Source organism: Cyprinus carpio, chromosome A1, assembly GCF_018340385.1.
Source record: "Cyprinus carpio isolate SPL01 chromosome A1, ASM1834038v1, whole genome shotgun sequence".
Lineage (NCBI taxonomy): Eukaryota > Metazoa > Chordata > Actinopteri > Cypriniformes > Cyprinidae > Cyprinus > Cyprinus carpio.
This window is the reverse complement of record NC_056572.1, coordinates 9,340,739-9,361,446: the sequence shown is the minus strand read 5'-3', so window position 1 is coordinate 9,361,446 and position 20,708 is coordinate 9,340,739. Positions and strand designations below refer to the sequence as shown.

Sequence of the window (20,708 nt, the reverse complement as noted above, 5' to 3'; positions counted from 1 at the left end):
ACTATGACCCCAAGAACACCATCCCTACAGTCAAGCATGGAGGTGGAAACATTATGCTTTGGGGCTGTGTTTCTGCTAAGGGTACAGGATGACTTCACAACACTGAGGGGCAAATGGATGGGGCCATGTACTGCAAAATCTTGGATGAAACCTCCTTCCCTCAGCCAGAGCACTGAAGATGGGTCATGGATAAGTCTTCAAGGATTACAATAACCCATTTTTTTTTTTTTTTTTTTTTTTTCGTGAAGTGTCTTGACGCTTGTGTTTCAAAAGTTAAAATGTTTAATTAGAACAACATCCTAAAAGTGCGCACATATACATGAAATGCTGCAAAATATGTCAGAGAACAGTCAGAGATTTCGGTCTTGCACGTTTACATAAAAGAACGTTTTATCTCCCATGAGAAACATTTTTTTTTTTTTTTTTTTTTTTTTTTTTGTGGTTCAGTGACCTGATCTTTTCTGTTTCTGGACACTAGGAGGCACTAATCATGGCCAGCATGGAGCATACTCATCTAGTGCGTCTTTTGGGGGTCTGCTTGAGTCCCACTATTCAGCTGGTCACTCAGCTCATGCCCCACGGCTGCCTGCTGGACTATGTACATGAACACCAGGAGAACATTGGCTCCCAGCTGCTGCTCAACTGGTGTGTGCAGATCGCAAAGGTAAGCAGAATTTCACGTGTTTGTGTTATCAGTTAGACAGCGTCCCTGTACTGTATATACTGAAGGATTTTTTTTTTTTATTTAATGCAGTCTTATCTTTTGACTGTTTAAATGTTTTGGTATGTACCTGTAATTCAGAAGGAAAACGTTTTACCAAGAAATGAAACAACTGTTATTATCTACTCAGCTTTTGTTCAAAACGTTGATTATGTGGTGCACAAGAAAAAAAAAAAGTAGAATAGACTGTCTGATGATTTCTAGATCATAAATGGATAGTGACCAATGCCTATCAATCTCCAATATTCTGATTGGCTGTGAATTAAAACTGTTTATCTGATTGTTTCTGATTTAAAATAGGCAGAATGCTAGTTCTAACAAGCCACAACTGATGAAAATAATAATAATTTTCACCATTTATGGTCAAATTGCACTGTAAACATCAGTGATAGCTGTTGTTTAATACTCACCTAGTTGTGGATTGTCCATTACTTATATGATTCATGCAATACTTCACTTGTATTTATATTGCACATTATGCAGCAATGGGGGACAGTATAAACACACACACACTTCTGCATATATTTTCCTTTATTCACTAAGATCATGTTGATAAATTAAAAAAGTACATAGTATACAAATTCTTTTGTAGGAGTACTTTTTAATCTTGTAATAAAGGGCATGCTGGGTAAATGAAGGCAACATGTATTTTATAGGCTTCCATCAGTCTTCATTTCAGCTTGGAATTGAAAAACTAATCATCTGTGTCTTTTTAACTGAGCCATTGAAAACTTTATAGCTGCATCTTATTATTATTATTATTATTTATTTATTTTTTTGTTACGGCTTTTTGCAAATACTGAAGCAACATTGGATGAAATTCCCCTTAAAATGTAATGTAATGTATTTATATTCACATTTATAAACACACCAAGTAGCCATTACATTATGACAACCCAGCCTAGAGCAATGAGCGAGCACACCTGGCAACCAAATAGTGCCGCAGGTGCTGTTCACAGAGCAGTATATATACCACCCAAGGACTGGCTTTCAGTTCGGTGTCAGAAAGGGAAAACCTGCCCATTTATCTGTGTTTCAAAATGGACGAATTGTGATGGTCCGGCACCTCAGAACTTCGATCTCGGAAACGACTCACGAACCATCATCCAGCCGTGTGTCGTCCACAGCTCAATGATGCCTGATGGGAATGGAAACTATCACACTTTGTTCACAGCGACTGCAGGGCCACAGTGCAACAAATCACCAGCAGCTACAGCAGTGGTGACCAAGAAAATGTGTCACAGCACACAATTAATCACAGCCTTCTGCGTATGGGCCTGCACACCCTTACCAATAACGCATGAAATGGGCCCAAGATCATTGTGATCGGACCCTGGATGATTGGAAGAAAGTGGCCTGGTCTGACAAATCAAGATTCCTGGTGCATCACGTCGACGGCTGAGCACGAATTCTTCGTTTACCAACAGAGGCTTTGGCACCTGGGTGCACTGTTGGGTGGACACAGGCCAGCGGTGTTACAATTCAGTCCCCGTTATCCCAATAGCACAGTCCCTGACAGCTTTCAGGTATCTGAACATCGTTGTGGACCAAGTGCACCTATTTATTGCAACTGTGTTTCCAGCTGGTGTTGACCATTACCAACATGATATTGTGTCATGCCACACTGCCAGAAACGTCAATGAGTGGTTTGAGGAAGATGATGGCGAATTTCTGTTAATGCCTTGAACTCCAAAGTCACCCAATCGAACATTTGTTTTTCCACTTGGAAAAGCAGGTTCATGCTACATCACCACCACCCTGCAATGTACGGGAACTGGAGGACCTGCTGTTAACATTATGGTACCAGATACCTCAGGAGACCTATCTCCACCTTGTCAAATCAATGCCTTGCAGCATGGCTGTTTTTTTGCAAACTAAAGGAGGTCCTACAGGTTAAGTAGGTGGTCATAATGTTAATGGTTCATTTGCTGTGTGTGTGTGTGTGTGTGTGTCTGTGTCATTTATTTATTTAGCTGGAGAGGTCATGGAAAAGTCATGGGGATTCTGTGCGTCTGTGTTCTGTTTCACGGCATTCCCGTTTAAGTTACCTGTGTTTCACCGCCATTTAATCTGTCTGCTGTAAATGGATTGGCTGAGTTCGAGAGACGGTGCTGGTTTGTTGTAACTCAGAGCTTTGGGCTTTGGCTTAATGGCACCTATTAATCAGGTTGTAGGTTGAGCAAACCACTAGATAACCTTGCCTATTCCTGCCCTGGAATTCTGCTGGTGACACAGATCTGCTGTAGAGGTTTTCCCGGTCATGCTGTGAAAATGTTAAAATGGTGTTACCAGCCAAATTCTCATTGAACTGCCAAACTGTTCCAGCACACACTAAAATAATGACCTCAGCATGAGAATGAGATTAAAGTCATTATGAGATAATGCATTTTAAGCAGATTACGTGCCTGATCATAAGGTTACAAGTTCTCAGTTGAAATGTTAACCTGTGTGAATCCTTTCCACATTACGATAATCACATTGGCAGGCTCAATCTGCCAAATGTTACTAACTAACTCTCCTTGACCATAAGACATTTCAGTTGACCAGTCAGAAGTGACGTTAACCCCTGTGAACTACAGTTATGACAATGGGCAGCCCTCCAACACACAAGCATCTCTCTCAGCATGCTTTGATCATGATCATTGTTGTGCCTACACTAGTTCTTTTATTGTGCAAGGAGTTACAGAGATTCATTATTTTCCAAATAATAATAATAATAATAATTTATTATGCACAATAAGGAATTTTCTGGAATTGTGTTCCTTTTTGTATGGTGTTATGAGCACTGTCTTTGTAAACCTGCCACTTTGAAACATGTTTTACCAGTTAGGAACCTTACATCAGAAATTTCCCATTGTGCCGAAGGGATACTCTTCCAAGATTCCCTCTTTTGCATACTGTGTGTGTTCTACTGAAATGCATGATTGGAAAACCAGTGTATTCTGTGAGTACCTTGGTGTAATTTCCCTGCACAAATGGCTTTCTCTTGCTGCAGGACTATCTCCTTTGGCCTCATTAACAGAGCTTCCAATCCCACAAACCTCTTATCCATTCCGTCTTTCATTCATCTATTACTTTTATGTGTGGTTTATGCATGATATATTTACATGCAGGTAAACCCACTTTTTTTTTAGTGCAGAGAAAATAATGACTTGTGGCTTTCCAGATTGATTCCCATATAGGAATGCTCTGCTAGATGTGCTGTGGCCATAAACTTTCCATATTTAATCACCAAAGTGATTTTTCTGGATATGTTGATTTTAGCACATATATGTTTAGTTGTTATTTTTAATTCAGTTGTAGTTTTAATGAGTTTAGTACTTCAGGTTAAACAAATAAATGAAATACATTTAAATATATATATATAAAATTAATGCATAGCATAGCATAGATTGTTTAGTGTTGGAAGAGTTTGATGAGAAATGTTTAATTGCAGACTTAATGTGTCTTGGCTTGATTATAAAACGCGCTGAAAAATCAGACTCAAAAAGTGAAAAAGAGTGATTTTAACAGCCACTCTGAGCTTTTTTAGAGCTACAGTACTGACTCATATCATAAATAATTTAGTATTGTTGATTTTTTTAGTTAGAAAACTGTAAACATGTATTTATTGCAATTTCCTCCTTTCTGTGATGGAGCTGTGACATGGATGGAACTAAACTTAAAAAAAAAAATGTATTTGTACACTTTATGAATGAATATCTACAAATAGTTATGAAATCAGGTTGGTTAGAGGATCACAGGAGTGAATAAACCCATGGATTCTGCTCATCCAAAGTATCATACAGGTATTGTGGTTTCTAAAAAGATTAGTGGAACTGCTAAAACGAGATTTCACGTGAGCCTCTTAGAATGACTCCCCTCCTACAGTACATTAATGAGTGTGTAAATGTGTGTTTGTCTATTATACCGTAAGATTTTGTTTATAGGGTTTGGGGTTGTAAGATGTTGACACCACTAGTGACACTAGGCTTAATTTGTAGATAATTGCAGTTTGTAATGGGAACGAACAGCCAAGGGCATGTCAGCCCGATAGTCACTGAAATTGTAGCCATTACCAGAAACGAAACATGGAAATTAATGGCATTCTGGTTTAATTTGCACTTTCATCTTTTCATGGCATTTGATCTTAGCCTCTTCTTCTCTTGGGAGAGGGGTTCTCAGGCCTTCATTACAGCCCATAATTATTCTCTCTAACATTTCTCAAAACCAAACGGTAATAATTTATCACATCTCCTTTTCGCGTACCTTTTGGTAATGAACTCAAAGAATGCAACTATACAAACCAATTTAAAGCATTAAATATTAGATACATATTTGATGACTTATCAGTGAATATCAACATTTGTTCTCCCTGGGTTGCATAGTCAAATGTTTTTGTTTAACGACTGTAAAGCTGCATATTTCATACAATGACTATATCAGGGTTATTCAAATCTTACCCTCGAGGGCCAGTGCACTGCAGAGTTTAGCTCCAACCCTGATCAAACTCACCTACCTGTGATTTTCTAATGATCCTGAAGACACTGATTAGCATGCTCAGGTGTGTTTTATCAGGGTTGGAGCTAAACTCTGCAGTGCACTGGCCCTCGAGGGTATTTGAATAACCTCGGTCTATATTATTTATGAATTTATTTTTAATTAATAAAATAATTTCTATAAATCATAGTTTGTATATATTTACTATAGTAACCTTGTTATATTGAAAGTGAGCTCACCATTATACATTAAGATTTACTTGATAGCTTGGTTTACACATTATTGAATTTATGCTTTTGATGGCTACAAATCTGAAGCAGTGTTATCATTTAGCATCATTGCATCTGATATTTCATGTTTTCATTTTAGTTTTAAAGTTTCAGGAATTTTGTGTCTTGTCATTAGTTTTTTTTTAATGTCTGTAGTTTTTTTTTTTTTTTTTTGCATTTTAGTTTGATTTAAAGTTAAAGTTTATTTTATTTCAACTTTCAACTTTGTTGCATGCTTTTAGTTTTATTTAACTATAATAATGCTGAGCTGAAATTTTGGTATTGTTGTATTAATAGCAACATTTTCTATTTCCTTTTTTCTTTGTTTCTTCCTTATCAAAAAATCAGGGTTACTTCATGATATTTACTCTCCTAAATATCAAAAAGGATTTATTGTTTTATTACCTGAGTGGTGACATTTCAGCAGATGCCATGAGAGGGGGCAGTGAGACACTTAGGGAATAGAGGAGCTCACCTCTGTTCTTCAAATCCAGGCAGTCTTCACTCTTTAGTCAAATCTGGCCAGCCATAATCCAGAAAACCTTGTATAAATGGATTAGACACTCTTTCTATGCTTTGTCACATTTCTTTTACTCATTCAATTTTGTAGTCTACACTGGTGAACTACAGAAACAGGTGTTTTTCTGTCTCTTGATATTTTTTATCTAACAGTTTTTCTTTTCTTTTCTTCATTTCATTCCGTTCAGATCATGTGTGCTACATCTGTATCATACCCAGTAAGTTTTTTTTTTTTTTTTTTTTTCTCAAAAACTATTAGTACTGTTAGATTAGTTCCCTACGGTGCCACTGAAACTGTATGTTCCTGTACAGCAGGATTCCTCAAATCTGGTCCTGGATGTTCCACTGCCCTACAAAGTTTAGCTCAAACCCTGATTAAACGTACTTACCTGTGATTTTCTAGGGCTCCTGAAGACCTTGATTGCTTGCTCAGATGTGTTTGATTAGGGTTGGAGCTAAACTCTGCAGGGCTTTGGCCCTCAGGGCAAGATTTGAGGAACCTTGCTGTACAGTATAGGTACATTTGAGACTTGTCCGGATGATGGATCTCATTGCTGTGCTCTTGTCTATCCAAAGGTTGGGGTAGAGACAAGACTCACAATGTCTCTAGAACACAATAAAATGCTTCAGGAGACTCCACAGGGAAATTTTCAGACTTATATTATATGTTTCAGTATGTTGAGTGTATTAGTGCAGTTTCTGTACTATTCATATATATTTAGGGAATACACTGGGTCCTAGTGTTGCCTTATGATTTACAAACATGTTTGTTTGTGAGTGAATGCAAATGGATAACTTGAACAAAACAAGTGCTCAATCATGCACACTGGATGTTTTCAGAGATTTTAGACTTTTCTGTTTCCTGTAAGGTTGACCACTGTGTCCACCATATGGCAACATATCACTTTAGTTTGTGTTTCTACTCAAAACAACAAATAATATATTGGAAGTAACCAGTAAAATTATTCTTTTTGTTGTATATTTTATATTGTCAGTAGTGTAGCAATGTGTTATATTGTCAATAAGCAATGCATTTCCATTTTGGAGTTTCATTATTTTCCCAAAATAGAGAGATTCTGCTTTTAAGTCATGTCAAAGTGAATGCATTTTGAGATGAGTGAACATGAATGCAACAAAATGTCATGATAACAACTGGAAAGCTCTTTTTGAATGAAGACTTTTTTTTTTTTTTTTTTTTTTTACATTTGAGGTTTGTCATAAAAAAAAAAAAAAAAATGGTAGATTTCAGTTCCCTTTGATCAATTCATTTTGAACACATCTTTGCCCTGTTCTTGAATAATACTGTAGTAATATACAGTACAGGTCAAAAGTTTGGAAACATTACTATTTTTAATGTAATGAAAGAAGTTTCTTCTGCTCATCAAGCCTGCATTTATTTGATTAAAAATACAGAAAAAATGTAATATTGTGATATATTATTACAATTTAAAATAATTGTTTTTAAATTTATTATACTTTAAATTATCATTTATTTCTGTGATGCAAAGCTGAATTTTTAGGATCATTATCACATGATCCTTTAGAAATCATTCTAATATGATGATTCATTATCAAAGTTGAAAAACAGTTCTGCTGCTTAATATTTTTTCAGAACATGTGATACTTTTTTAGGATACTTTGATGAATAAAAAGTAAAAAAAAAATAAATAAAATAAAAAAGAAGCTATGTTTTTAAAATATAAATATTTTGTAATAACAATATACACTACTGGTCAGTAATTTGGGGTCAGTCATTTTTTTTTCCCTTTGTTTTTTTTTAAATAAAATCAATACTTCTATTCAGCAAGGATGTGTTAAATTGATAAAAAGTGATAGTAAAGAAAATATATTATTAGAATATATATTATTAGAATTTTTCTTTTTTTTTTTTAATAAATGCAGTTCTTTTTAACCTTTTATTCATCAAATATATTAGACAGCAGAACTGTTTCCAACACTCATAATAAATCAGAATATTAGAATGATTTCTAAATGATCATGTGATAGACTGGATGTTACATGTGACACTGAAGGCTGGAGTAATGATGCTGAAAATTCAGCTTTGCATCACAGGAATAAATTATTTTTTTAAAGTATATTCAAAAAGAAACCTATTATTTTAAGTTGTAATAATATTTCACAATATTACTGTTTTTTCTGTATTTTTCAAAAAAAAAAAGCATTCATGATCAGAAGAGAGACTTATTTCAAAAACATTAAAAAATAGTAATGTTTCCAAACTTTTGACCTGTACTGTATTTAGAAAATAAAACTTTTATTTAGAAAATAAAACTGTTTAACCAGTTTATGCAGTGACAGGCTTGCACAATAACCATATACCACATCATTATCTTTAGCTGCATTATAATCAGTGTTGGGGAGTAACTAGTTACATGTAACAGAATTTCATCATTTAATTTAATTTCAAAATAAATGTTAACAATTACAAAGGGGGTTACATCTGAATGTTTCCACACACATATAGATTTGATTAATTCCTTTTCCAAATTAAATTTTAATTACATTTTACAGTTTAGGACACAGAATAGGACACATGTTCATTTGATAACTGTTTTATTTCTTGTTTTATAACTGTTTTTTTTTTATTTTTATTTATTTGGGTTTATGCATATGCTTTATTTTTTAAGATTAACTCTTTTTTTTTTTTCTTTTTTTGTGACATTGTTAAATGCCAATGGTTCCTGTCGAAACTATGCAAAGATTTAGTAAAAAAAAACAGTATCATAGTTATTAAACTATATCTTATGTTTTTAAAAATCATAAGATATTAATGCTTTAAAATTAAATAATTATTATCTTAATTCAAGTGATGAAGGATTCTGAAAGTCTGACAGTAGTCAGTGTTGAACACTACTGTAAGGTTAAAGCTGCAGTCGGTAACTTTTGGGGCTTGCGTCTGGCGGAAGAACATTGTAGCTGGAGCTACTTCTCTCCAATATAAACAAAATCCACTGCTCCCTGCTCTTCTGGTCCAATCAGCGCAGGGCTGTGCCACAGTGTTGTTTTGTGTTGAAAATGTAAAAAATATATATAATGAGCGATCATCATGAATCCATTTTCCAAACCGTGTTTTTGTCTTATCCTGAATCACTACGGTACACCTATAATAAGTGTTTATATTCGGACTATTTTAGTCTGGTTGGGGTTCACAACGCTGCAGAGTAGCACAGTACCTGTGTGACTCGCCATAGATGTAAACAGAGAGAAGTAGCTCTGGCTACAATGTTCCCAAAAAGTTACCGACTGCAGCTTTAACCCTGCATGCTTTAAATGTTTCAAATGATTAGCAGTTGAAAACATTCATTAGAAATTTAGAAAAGTGATCAAAAATTAATCAAATGTAATCAGTTACACTAATGTAATCATATTACAATTTAAATAGGGTACCTTGTAATCTGTAACCTATTACATGTCCAAAGTAACCTTCCCAACACAGATTATAATGATAGCATGCATGCCTTTGTTTGTTACATATGTATATTATATATCGAGAATATGTAGTAATAGGGCACAGGAGGACCCTTCCGTTCCACTGAAACTTTAACCTTTATTAGTGCACACATAAAAGCTGGTGCATAAAAGAGTAAGATGAGGAGATGCTCTATGAATGCCCCCGAATGCACCTCACACCGGCATTAAGTCTTGCTCCCTGGATCCGCATGCAGATGGCTTGTTATGCTAAATGCAGGCGGTGTTTTGATTAGGTTACTCCTACTTTCATCTGGGTGCTCTCAAACAGTGGACACAAAGGACTGCTGCCTGTTTTATCTATGCAGTCTCTCTCTCTCTCTCTCTCTCTCTCTCTCTCTCTCTCTCTCTCTCTCTCTCTCTCTCTCTCTCTCTCTATCTTTCTTCAAGTGAAGTTAAAGGTCTGAATATACAGAAAGCTCAAGGCTGTTAAAAGCATTGGAAGCTTCTAGAAATGCACTGCAACATTCATGGAAGACTGGAGAAAGCTATCCATTAGCATTCCTATTTATCTCAGTGGAAGTAGCTTTGTTGGCAAATGGTGTAGACTAATTGGATCTCGCTAACTTTGACACCTTGGCAGCAACCACAGCAGTTATTAATATAATATCAAATAATAATAATAATAAAACTGCAAATTACTTATTGTATCTATGCTGTTATCTGAATGTGTTTATTTAAAATTGCCATTTACATTGTTAAACCACTCCCTGTACGTTCAACATGACTCTGTTTACTGTATTAATACATTTCAGTTTTTACTGTGCATGATCATCATCAAAAGAAACAAAAGTCTGTGTAATCTTCCATCAGAATGTCATGACCACTTCTACTTTTCAGACCTTGAGAATTCTGCTGCGCTTATGCAAATGATCTCTGTTTTGATTGATTAAAGGAAAGTTCATGCAGAAATAAAACATTGCTGAAAATGTACTTACCGTCAGGTCATCCAAGATGTAGATGAGTTTAGCATTACATCACTAGCTCACCAAGATGCTTTGCAGTGAATGGGTGCCATCAGAATGAGAGTCCAAACAGCTGTTCAAAACATTGCAATAATCCACAAGTAATCCACATGACTCCAGTCCACAAGTCCAACCTGTGAAGAGCGAGAGAGAGAGAGAGAAAAAAAAGTGTGTTTGTAAGAAACAAAACCATCATTGAGACATCTTTAACTTCAGTTATTTGCTTCCGGCTAAAATATCAGTTCTCCATCCATAATATTGCTTTCTCTTGAAAAAATCATCTCGTCTGAATCAGGAGTAAAATATTAAGAGATTAATCACCATTTACAAGCAACAACAGTCCAAAACAGTTCTAAACAATTGTGTTTGGTATATATTTTTGTGAGAGGACAACAAGGTAAGGACTTTCACTGGAGAAAGCATTATTATTTTGGCCTTATATTTTGTCCAAAAGCTACAGTTTAAAGTTAAACTTTTTTTGATGGATTTGTTTCTGACAAACCCATTGCCGTTTGCTTCACAAGAAGTTAATTGTTAAATGTCTTAAAACATTAAAACATTATGTGTAATTATATGTATAATCAATCTGACTTAATATTTACATGCATTCATTATTTGCATTTATAATTGTTATTGAATATGGACACAATTATTTCTCAGACATATTTCATTAAGTTTACATATTAATTTATGAATAGCCAACATTACTGAAAAATAAATGTCAATAATAGATAATAAGTGTTTCAGATAGCAGACCAATCGACCAAAACAGTACAAGTAAACGGCATTTTTATTATGTATGTATTTATTTGGCTACTTTAGGAGAGCCAACATGGAGCTACGCCAATGCAATTACAATGCAGTAAAATGAAAGTATATTTAAAACAGATTACTTATTGGATTGGACAGTCAATCAGGGTAAATGCTGATTGCTACAAACCTTAACATACCTGAGCCAAGTAGTATTCATCCTGTCCTGTATCTGTTTAAAAGAATTAGAAATCCATGGAGCGTGTAAGACATTAAACGTTTGATCCTTCAGAACTAAAGGACTGGTCATGGCGTAGAAGATGAGCAGAACAAGCCTGAGGGAATGAATTTCTGTTAAATGGTTAATAAAAAAAAATAAATGGTTGGTTTGAAAGACTATGGAAAGATTCTTCTCATTTAAAACAGTGCTGCGTAATTTATCCTATGAGAGACGCTGGGCTTGCACTGCTGTTGACACACTTATGATGTGAACTGTGTATACTTTATTGCCGTTAAGTGACTGGAGAATGTGCATATTATTCATGCCAAATTAGAGAATAAACAGTATGAAATGGTGATAGGGACATCTTAAGCCAAGTTATCCATTTTAAACATTGTTCTATATGTAAAAGAGTGACAAAATGGGACATATCCTGAAAAAAATAGATCTTTTATAATATCTTTATTTTTTTTATCTAAATAAACACCCTACAGCTTTCAGTTTCAAAGTTGTCAAAATACATTAAGGCATAAAACAGCTTGCAGCTGTCATAATAATTCACAATATTAAAATTTTGAAGGGTAGTGTACACTTAACGCATATTTCATTGTAAACAAGTTTGAAAATGTATCAAGATATGTATCAAGATATCCTGATGATTTATGTTGACTTATTAGATTGTATACAGATAGTAATAAAAAGTCTGTAATACAGTGCATGAATTTATTATAAAATACAGTAATAAAAAGTGTCACTTGGAAAAAGTTTGCAGTATATTGCACATTGTGGCCTTGGTGTGTGTGTGTGTTTGGCTGGTGATGGATCGATCCATGATTCACTCTCTCGGTATTAGGCGTCTTCTTCTGTGTTTAATACTCATATTTGTCTGTAATGCTGAATAGTTTCAGGACAAAATGTATTTTAACAGAAAGTGCTTGACTCAGCTTTTGTCTGCCTTCTTTTTTTTTTTTTTTTTTTGCTGCTGTCTAACAAATTTTCAGCAGCACTTAAGCAAGAAAAAAAGCATATTGCCTATGAAATGATTTACAATGTGGCAAAGGGAACAGTGTATTTCAGAGAAATATGTTTCTCATTTTTCAGACATTTACTGTTTTGGACACAGCCTGATGGTCACTGTTGTCGTCTGCTGAATGTTGTATTATTAATAAAAACATTGGAAATATTCAAATCAGTTTTTTTTCTTTCTACTGTATATACTTCAAGTGCACCCTTGAATTGTTTTTGTTGTCTCTTGGGGTGTCATTTTGCTCTTTTCTTTGTTGCAAAATATCATACTGAAATGAAGGCAATTTTATAACACTATATCATTCAATCTTTTTCACAGTAAAGAGGAGCAGCAAAAGAAGCACAACTTGCAGGGACAATTCATTTCTTCAGAGTTTTCAAACATGTCCATTTTTTCTCATAACTGCACAATGTTTTTTGGTATCAGTGTTTCTTTAGATGTTTTAAAGTTTCTGGTTCTGGTAAAAATAACTCTGTGGTTTTAAGTGCAATCTTTTTAAGACATTACCATCACAATTTGGGTACAGACAAGGAAGGATATGTGTTAATTTATGTGTGATTTATGAGCAGTAACTACAGAAGCGCTATATATATATATATATATATATATATATATATATATATATATATATATATATATATATATATATATATATATATATATATATATATATATATATATATATAGGCAAGGCAAGGAAAGTTTATTTATATAGCACATTTCTTACACAATGGTAATTCAAAGTGCTCTACATAAAAGAAAGTAAAATAATCATGAAAAAAAAAGCAATTTTAAAACTTTGAAAATGATTTAAAAGTTGACTTATTTAAAATTAATTTAAAACAGGTAAAATAGAAAATGACTTTACATAAAATACAGTGAATATGTAAGATACAGTGCAATAAGTTCGGATATATATATATAGATAGATAGATAGATAGATAGATAGATAGATAGATAGATAGATAGATAGATAGATAGATAGATAGATAGATAGATAGATAGATAGATAGATAGATAGATAGATAGATATTCACAATCTGTCCAGCTCAGTTTCCAACTTGTGCAAAAAAAAACTAAATTTATAATTTCATGAAAGTAACTTTAGTTTTCAATTTTAGTGGGATGGATATTCTTAGCAGACCTCTACTGTTCTGAATGCAGTGATTCATATGTGTATTTATGATAATCATAGTGTTTTTGGATAGAAGCACTCAGATCTCCTCTTCGGCAGGGTATGATGTACTTGGAGGAGAGGCGGCTGGTGCACAGGGACCTCGCGGCCCGTAACGTCCTGGTAAAATCTCCAAACCACATCAAGATCACTGATTTTGGACTTGCTCGACTGCTGGATGTTGATGAAAAGGAGTATAATTCAGACGGAGGCAAGGTGAGTATTGACAAGCAGAGACACACTAGTTCTGAAAAACTCATAAAACTTAATATGTGGTTCAGATTGACTGAATTAATTTTAAGTGATTTTGTAATTCATGTGGTTTGGATTAAAAAAAAATGGTAGAAAGAATGGTAGTTCCTTGATTGTATATCTAATTTATAATCATAATGCAAATTGGACTGTCCTTTTTTTTTTTTTTTTTGAATTTCACAAATGTGAATGTATGTTTTAATTATATGTGATTGCATTACTCCATGCATTATTACATCCTGATGAGAATTCTCTCTTATGCAGATGCCCATCAAGTGGATGGCCCTGGAGTGCATTCATTACAGGAAGTTCACACATCAGAGTGATGTATGGAGTTATGGTGAGTAAAACACTTTTACAGTGTCCTAGTTTTACTTAAATCAGTTAGTAGTTTAGTATACTTTTAAAGCAATCTTTCACTAGTCAATGATAAGGACTTATTTGTAAGTCATTGCTACTCTTAGCATAGGAGAGTCAAATTATATATATTTAGGCTTTAAATTGAACTGGGAATATATATCTTTAAATACAGAATATATTTGGGCTTAGTAAGTTTTCTTTTTTTTTTAAAGTAACACTTTTATTCAGCAGAGATGCATTCATTGATCAAAAGTGACAGTGATCTAAAATAGTAAACAACACAACTGTTTCCAGCACTGATATTAAGTAGAAATGTTTCCTGAGCAGGAATTCAGCATATTAGAGTGATTTGATGATGCACAAAATTCAGCTTTGCGTCACAGGAATTAATTACTTTTGAAAATATATAACAGTTATTTTAAATTGTAAGATAGTTTTTGATCAAATAAATGCAGCCTTGATGCATAAAATCTATTAAAAAAATATTACCGACCGCAAACTTTAAAATTCTGTTGGTATTGGTGTCTGTATATGATATAATATATTAATTAAATAGTGTATTCTGATAATACAAAATACAAATATTTTATTTGTCATATATGCTTTACATAGTTTAATCTTTGATATTCTTTGAACTCAAATCTGTATACCGAATGTGAAATGTTGACTATTGTCATTCAGGGGTGACTATCTGGGAGCTGATGACGTTTGGAGGAAAGCCGTATGATGGGATTCCCACACGTGAGATTCCAGACATCTTGGAGAAGGGCGAACGTTTGCCCCAGCCGCCCATCTGCACCATAGACGTCTATATGGTGATGGTGAAATGTGAGTGCTATGTAGAATCCTGAATGTGATCAGTAGCTCAAATTCTACAGAAAGGTACTAGCACACATACGCTTCAGTGATGATACATCATGGATGTGTAGTATTTGAAAGACACTCTAAGGTACTTCATAGAATTCCAATGTATTACAATAATATATAATTTTAATACTAAAACTGTGATATTTTATTTAGCAAGATATATGCAGTCACATGGTTTTTAGCCCATCCGCTCACCATGTTTGGTCAGACAGTCATGTGGACTGTGGAAATAAGCAGCTGGGTGAGTGGTGGGGTTTCTCAGCCGGTTCAATCAAATAAACACAAAGAGATGAAATGAGACACAGACTGAACCCATTAATTCTAATTACATTTTGACTGTAAGCTGTTGTTTGTGATTCTACTCGCTGTGACATCTGTAGCCCCACGGACAATGAAATGCGAAATATTGATGGAGTTGAAATGTGGTGTGATTGCGTGAGTAATTGCTGCTCATTTGGATAATGTGTTTGAGTATGAGAACTGAAAGGAAATTAATTGGGAGGAAATAAGGAGCAGGCTGCTGCAAGGTGAGGGCATGTTACTTCCTGTCAGAGACATAATAGAACTGTAAGAAGTTCAGTAATTTGGGTTAATGTGGAAAGAAAAAAAGCTCAATAAGATGCAAATGAGTCTGCGTATCTATCTACAGTGCCCTCCACTAATATTGGCACCCTTGGTAAATATGAGCAAATGTGACTGTGAAAATAAATCTGCATCGTTTATCTTTTTGATCTTTCATTTTGATAATTAAAACAACTGAAAGTGGAACTTACATTATGACATTAATGTTTTTCTCCAATGCGTGCAGGCCAACAATTATTGGCACCCTTAGAAATCCTTATAAGTAAAATATCTCTGAAGTATATTCCCATTCAGATGGGATTTCTGCTGGAGCTCCTGGAAATCTTGTACAGATACAGTACATGGCATCATGAATTATTTCAAATACCAACAGATGAAAAATCAAAACCTGACTGTCTCTTTAAAATATCTTATAATGGCCCATGACTGGATCTTCCATCAGGACAATGGTCCAAAACAAACATCAAAATCAACAGAAATATGCATCTCTGAGCATAAAATGAAGCTTCTGCCTTGGTCGTCCCAGTTCCCTGACCTCAACCTATAGAAAATGAGTGGGGTGTACTAAAGAGAAGAAGAGCCAACATGGAGCTGGGAATCTGAAGGATATGGAGAGATTCCGTATGAAGGAATCTGTCTGTCCGTCTGTCTGTCTGTCAGTCAGTCAAAATAAAATTTAATTTGAGTAACTGCATTGCAGTGTCTGTAAAAACTGTGTAATTGATAAATGTAGTTACTACTGGCATTTTTTACTGTCTTCACCTGCAGGCTGGATGATTGATGCTGATAGTCGGCCTCGGTTTAAAGAACTTGCTGCAGAGTTCAGCCGCATGGCACGAGACCCTCAGAGATACCTCGTCATACAGGTGAGAATACAACTATTTTTGTATTGCATCTCACAATGAAAATCAATACTTTTGTCCTACACCACCCATGAAACTCAAGGTGATTGCAGAGAGTGATGGTGTCATTTCTGCTTTCAGGGGGATGACCGCATCAAGCTGCCCAGCCCTAACCACAGTAAGTTCTTCCAGAGTATTCTGGACGAGGAAGAGCTGGATGACCTGATGGATGCTGAGGAGTACTTGGTTCCTCAGACCTTTAATATCGCTACCTCTTCTTACACATCAAGACCACCAATGGATACCAGTAAAGTAAGAATAGCTCTTTTTCATGACCTGATAAAATGTATATATATATATATATATATATATATATATATATATATATATATATATATATATATATATATATATATATATATATAATTTCTGTGATGGCAAAGCTGAATTTTCAGCAGCAATTACTAGGCCTGGGACGGTATTGAATTTTTCTTACCGCGGTTGAAAAGCAATAAATTCCCGCAGTATTGCGGTAAACCGCATCCCGCAAACCCCCCCCCAACCCAAACCACCGTGATCGATGGACTTTCACTTTCGCGCACACGGGAGGTAAACGAATATAAGGAACAGGTTTATTTCAATTTTTTTTTTATTTAGAACATGAACATTTAGAACAGAAATGGAATGATGTCTGAAATAAAAATTCTGCAAAACGAAATAGCTAATAGGCGAGGTTACCCTAGCCTTCATATTTTTTGGGGGCGATATCAGATCTGATCGCAATTCACAACAGAGATCTGAAGATAGAGCATCAAAGACAAACAAACACATTTTTATTTATCGTATTGATCAGTAATAGATATTAATTTGCATGTTTATTTTCCATATTTTTACCTTCAGATTAGGCTACAGTCGTCGTCATCAAACAATCACTTAAACTATAACAACTTTTGCGCGCACAGAGGCTAAGCAATTGAGCATAAGGAACACGTTTATTTAACATTTATTATTTCACATTTAGAATAAGAACATTCATATTTTTTGCTAGAAAAACTAGCATGTTCACTTTGTCAGGTTTAAGGGAGGCCCTGAAAGACGTAACGACGTTACCTGCATCACTGAACACACGTTCTGAGGGAATGCTTGTAGCGCAAATGGTCATATATTTTCGGGCTACTTTGGAAAGCAGAGGGAATCGGACACTATTGTCCCGCCACCAGACAAGAGGGTCTGCGTGGGAATCCAGGGCTTCCTCCTGCAAATACCTTCTGATCTCTGTGTCTACACGAATTCTCTTGGGGGTCGGAGTAGAAGTTTTTTTCTTTTTTTCCCCCAAGTAAGTCAGCCAGATTCGGTTTTTTTATTACTTATATAATATATGAATTATATTTAATATGATTTATATTTTATATTACATATTTGTACATGTTTAGCTATATTAATATTTATATAGATATTACGTATGCGCTTTTTTGTCTCAGTGGTTAATGAAGCATATATAACAAAGTAATATAAACAAGAATAAAAAAAATATAAATAAATATAAACAAAAAAAAAACAAAAATATAAAAATAAATAATATTAAAAAAAATATAAATTATATTATATATTTTTTACATATTTATATTAACTTAGCCTATATCTCGTGTGCGCTTTGGTCTCAGTGTGGTTCAAGGCTATAATTTAACGAATGCTATTTAATTTAACAAAGTGTCGCTGCTCACAATATTGTGGTTGTTTTTACTTATAAACAAGATAAATATAAATAATATTTATAAATAAGATAAATATAAATAATATTTATAAGTAAAAAAAAACAATGACGGTATTGTGAGCAGCGACACTTTGTTAAATTAAATAGCATTCGTTAAATTATAGACTTGAACCACACTGAGACCAAAGCGCACACGAGATATAGGCTAAATAAATATAAATATGTAAAAATATATAATATAAATAATATTTATATATATTATAGATTTTTTAAATATTTATATTAATTTAGCCTATATGTCTACATATTTATATATTATACATATAAATGCCATGTTTCGATGGAATAGTAGCTTAAATGTGCAATTGTCGGCTGCGCAACCACGTGAGAGAATTGTGTTAAGCAGAATAAGCACATGCAATTAAAAACTGAGGTCCTGCTTTTTTGGCTTTCTCATGAGTCATCCGCCTGTATTTTATGCTTTAGTAAAATGAAATGAAATTCAATATATAGGCTACAAGACATTACACAGGTACTCTAGGCCTAATAGTCAATACAAATTGAATGCCATTAGCCTATTAGAGGTGCATAGATACATTTTTTAATCTAGATTAATCTCACTGTAATCTTGGAATTAATCTAGATTAAAATGGCTCATTTGAATTCTGCCGAAGGCATTCAGATGTGCAGGCCAATGTTTTTTTTTTTTTTTTTTTGTGCGGTGATGACGGTTACAGGTTTAGACCCGCGGTAGGCGTCACGTGACCGCGGTATTGCGGTAATGCGGTAACCGTCCCAGGCCTAGCAATTACTCCAGTCTTCAGTGTCCATGATCCTTAAGTAATCAGTCTAAAATATATAAAAATTAAATAATCAGAATTGTAAAATGTATAGGTTAACTTCCCAGAAGAGTGTACACACTGAGGCTCTGTAGTACTTTGGTTATCACTATTTGTTGACCAGTGCTGTAAGTATAGGATAAGGACCATCTGTTAACAGGAGTTTTGAAAGGAATTAACTAGTTTGTCCAATATAATGCATATCTGGTAGATGGTAGAGGTGGTACTGTTTAGAAAACCTTTAAAAAAAAAAAAGATGTATTATACATATATAGATATATATATGTATTATTTATAGTCAGCCATCTTTGCTTATGGGAACACAATTGGGCAGATGGAAAATGAAATGAAAATGAAATTTAGCTGAAAATGTGCTCACTCTCAGGTCATCCAAGATGAAGAAGAGTTTTTTTTTTTCTTTATTGAAACTGAGTTATAGACATTTAGCATCACATCAGTTGCTCACCAGTGGATTCTCTAGTAAATGGGTGCCATCAGAATGAGAGTTAAACAGCTGATAAAAACATCACAAAAATATACAAGTCAGGAGAATACGTATCATTTGAAAGAAATAAAGCCAAAATGGTTTATAATAAGTGTTAATGTTCTGGCGTGACTACCACCCTCATTCGGGCTGAGTCAAGAACTGTTCCCAGGAATGATATCCACTGGCTGGTGGACAGGTTGCTATTGGTAAAATTGTAAGTGGCTGTGGAGGAAGATGAAGATCTGTGAAATAGTAGCTCATCCTCCGACTGGGCCAAGATGAGCCAGTCGTTAAGGTAGCTCAGAATGCGGATTCCCATCTGGCTCAGCAGGGAAAGGGCGCATTTCAGGTTTCTGAGATCGAGGATGTGCCTTAGATTGCCATCCTTTTTGGGGACGAGGAAGTAGCGGCTGTGGAAGCCTGACTCGCTCTGAGCTGGGGGAACCATTTCTATAGCTCCTATCACCAGCAATTTCATCACCTCAGAGCGCAGGACATGTGCGTCTTCGCTTTAAACCGAGGTGGGAACCATGAATTGCAGGGGTCTTTGAGCGAATTGCATTGAATAACCTCATTTTATTTTCCCCAAAACCCAGTCTGGCACTCCGGGGATGGCCTGCCAGGTCTCAGCCTCCGTGACAAGGGGTTGGATTAATTTGAGTGGCTGATCGCAGTATGGGGAACCCACACTCAGAAGAGGAAATTTTCTCTCTTTTTGAAAAGAGTTAGACTTAATGCTCTCATAGCAAGGGCAGTCAGCCCCCGTGAGTGCTGTCTTGGTGTGGGCGTAGCCCAGATGCATCCAATTTGAAGCTGTCAGTGATAATAATCATTAGTGACAGCATTCTCTTTTAATCCACCTAAAAAGATTAAACCACTCATTAGAAGAGTACTGATGATCTTTATGTGTAAACACTCAGGCAGCTAAATATTCTCAACCCTGCAAGACCATGCTGGTGAACCATTTTCGCCAGCTCGATTTGGCTTGAGAACAACATGACTATGGTGGTTCACCAGCTAGACCAGCACAAATCAGCATAGTCCAGCCTGGACCAGCATGAAATTCACTGTAACTGAAGTTCATGCTGGTCCAGGACTGGAGTCGTGTGGATTATTGTGAATGTTTTGTCAGTTGTTTGGACTCTTATTCTG

At 34.9% G+C, this 20,708-nt stretch overlaps 1 protein-coding gene across 1 annotated transcript in view; it reads left to right on the top strand.

The window, feature by feature from the left end:
* The window catches only part of LOC109052551 (receptor tyrosine-protein kinase erbB-4-like), a 179,512-nt gene that overhangs the window by 147,819 nt on the left and 10,985 nt on the right, over nt 1-20,708 (top strand). The window contains exons 20-25 of the mRNA XM_042741243.1: nt 479-664; nt 13,674-13,829; nt 14,130-14,205; nt 14,907-15,053; nt 16,443-16,540; nt 16,658-16,828. Coding sequence (XP_042597177.1) covers nt 479-664; nt 13,674-13,829; nt 14,130-14,205; nt 14,907-15,053; nt 16,443-16,540; nt 16,658-16,828 — 834 coding nt within the window. The remainder of the gene's footprint in view (nt 1-478; nt 665-13,673; nt 13,830-14,129; nt 14,206-14,906; nt 15,054-16,442; nt 16,541-16,657; nt 16,829-20,708) is intronic.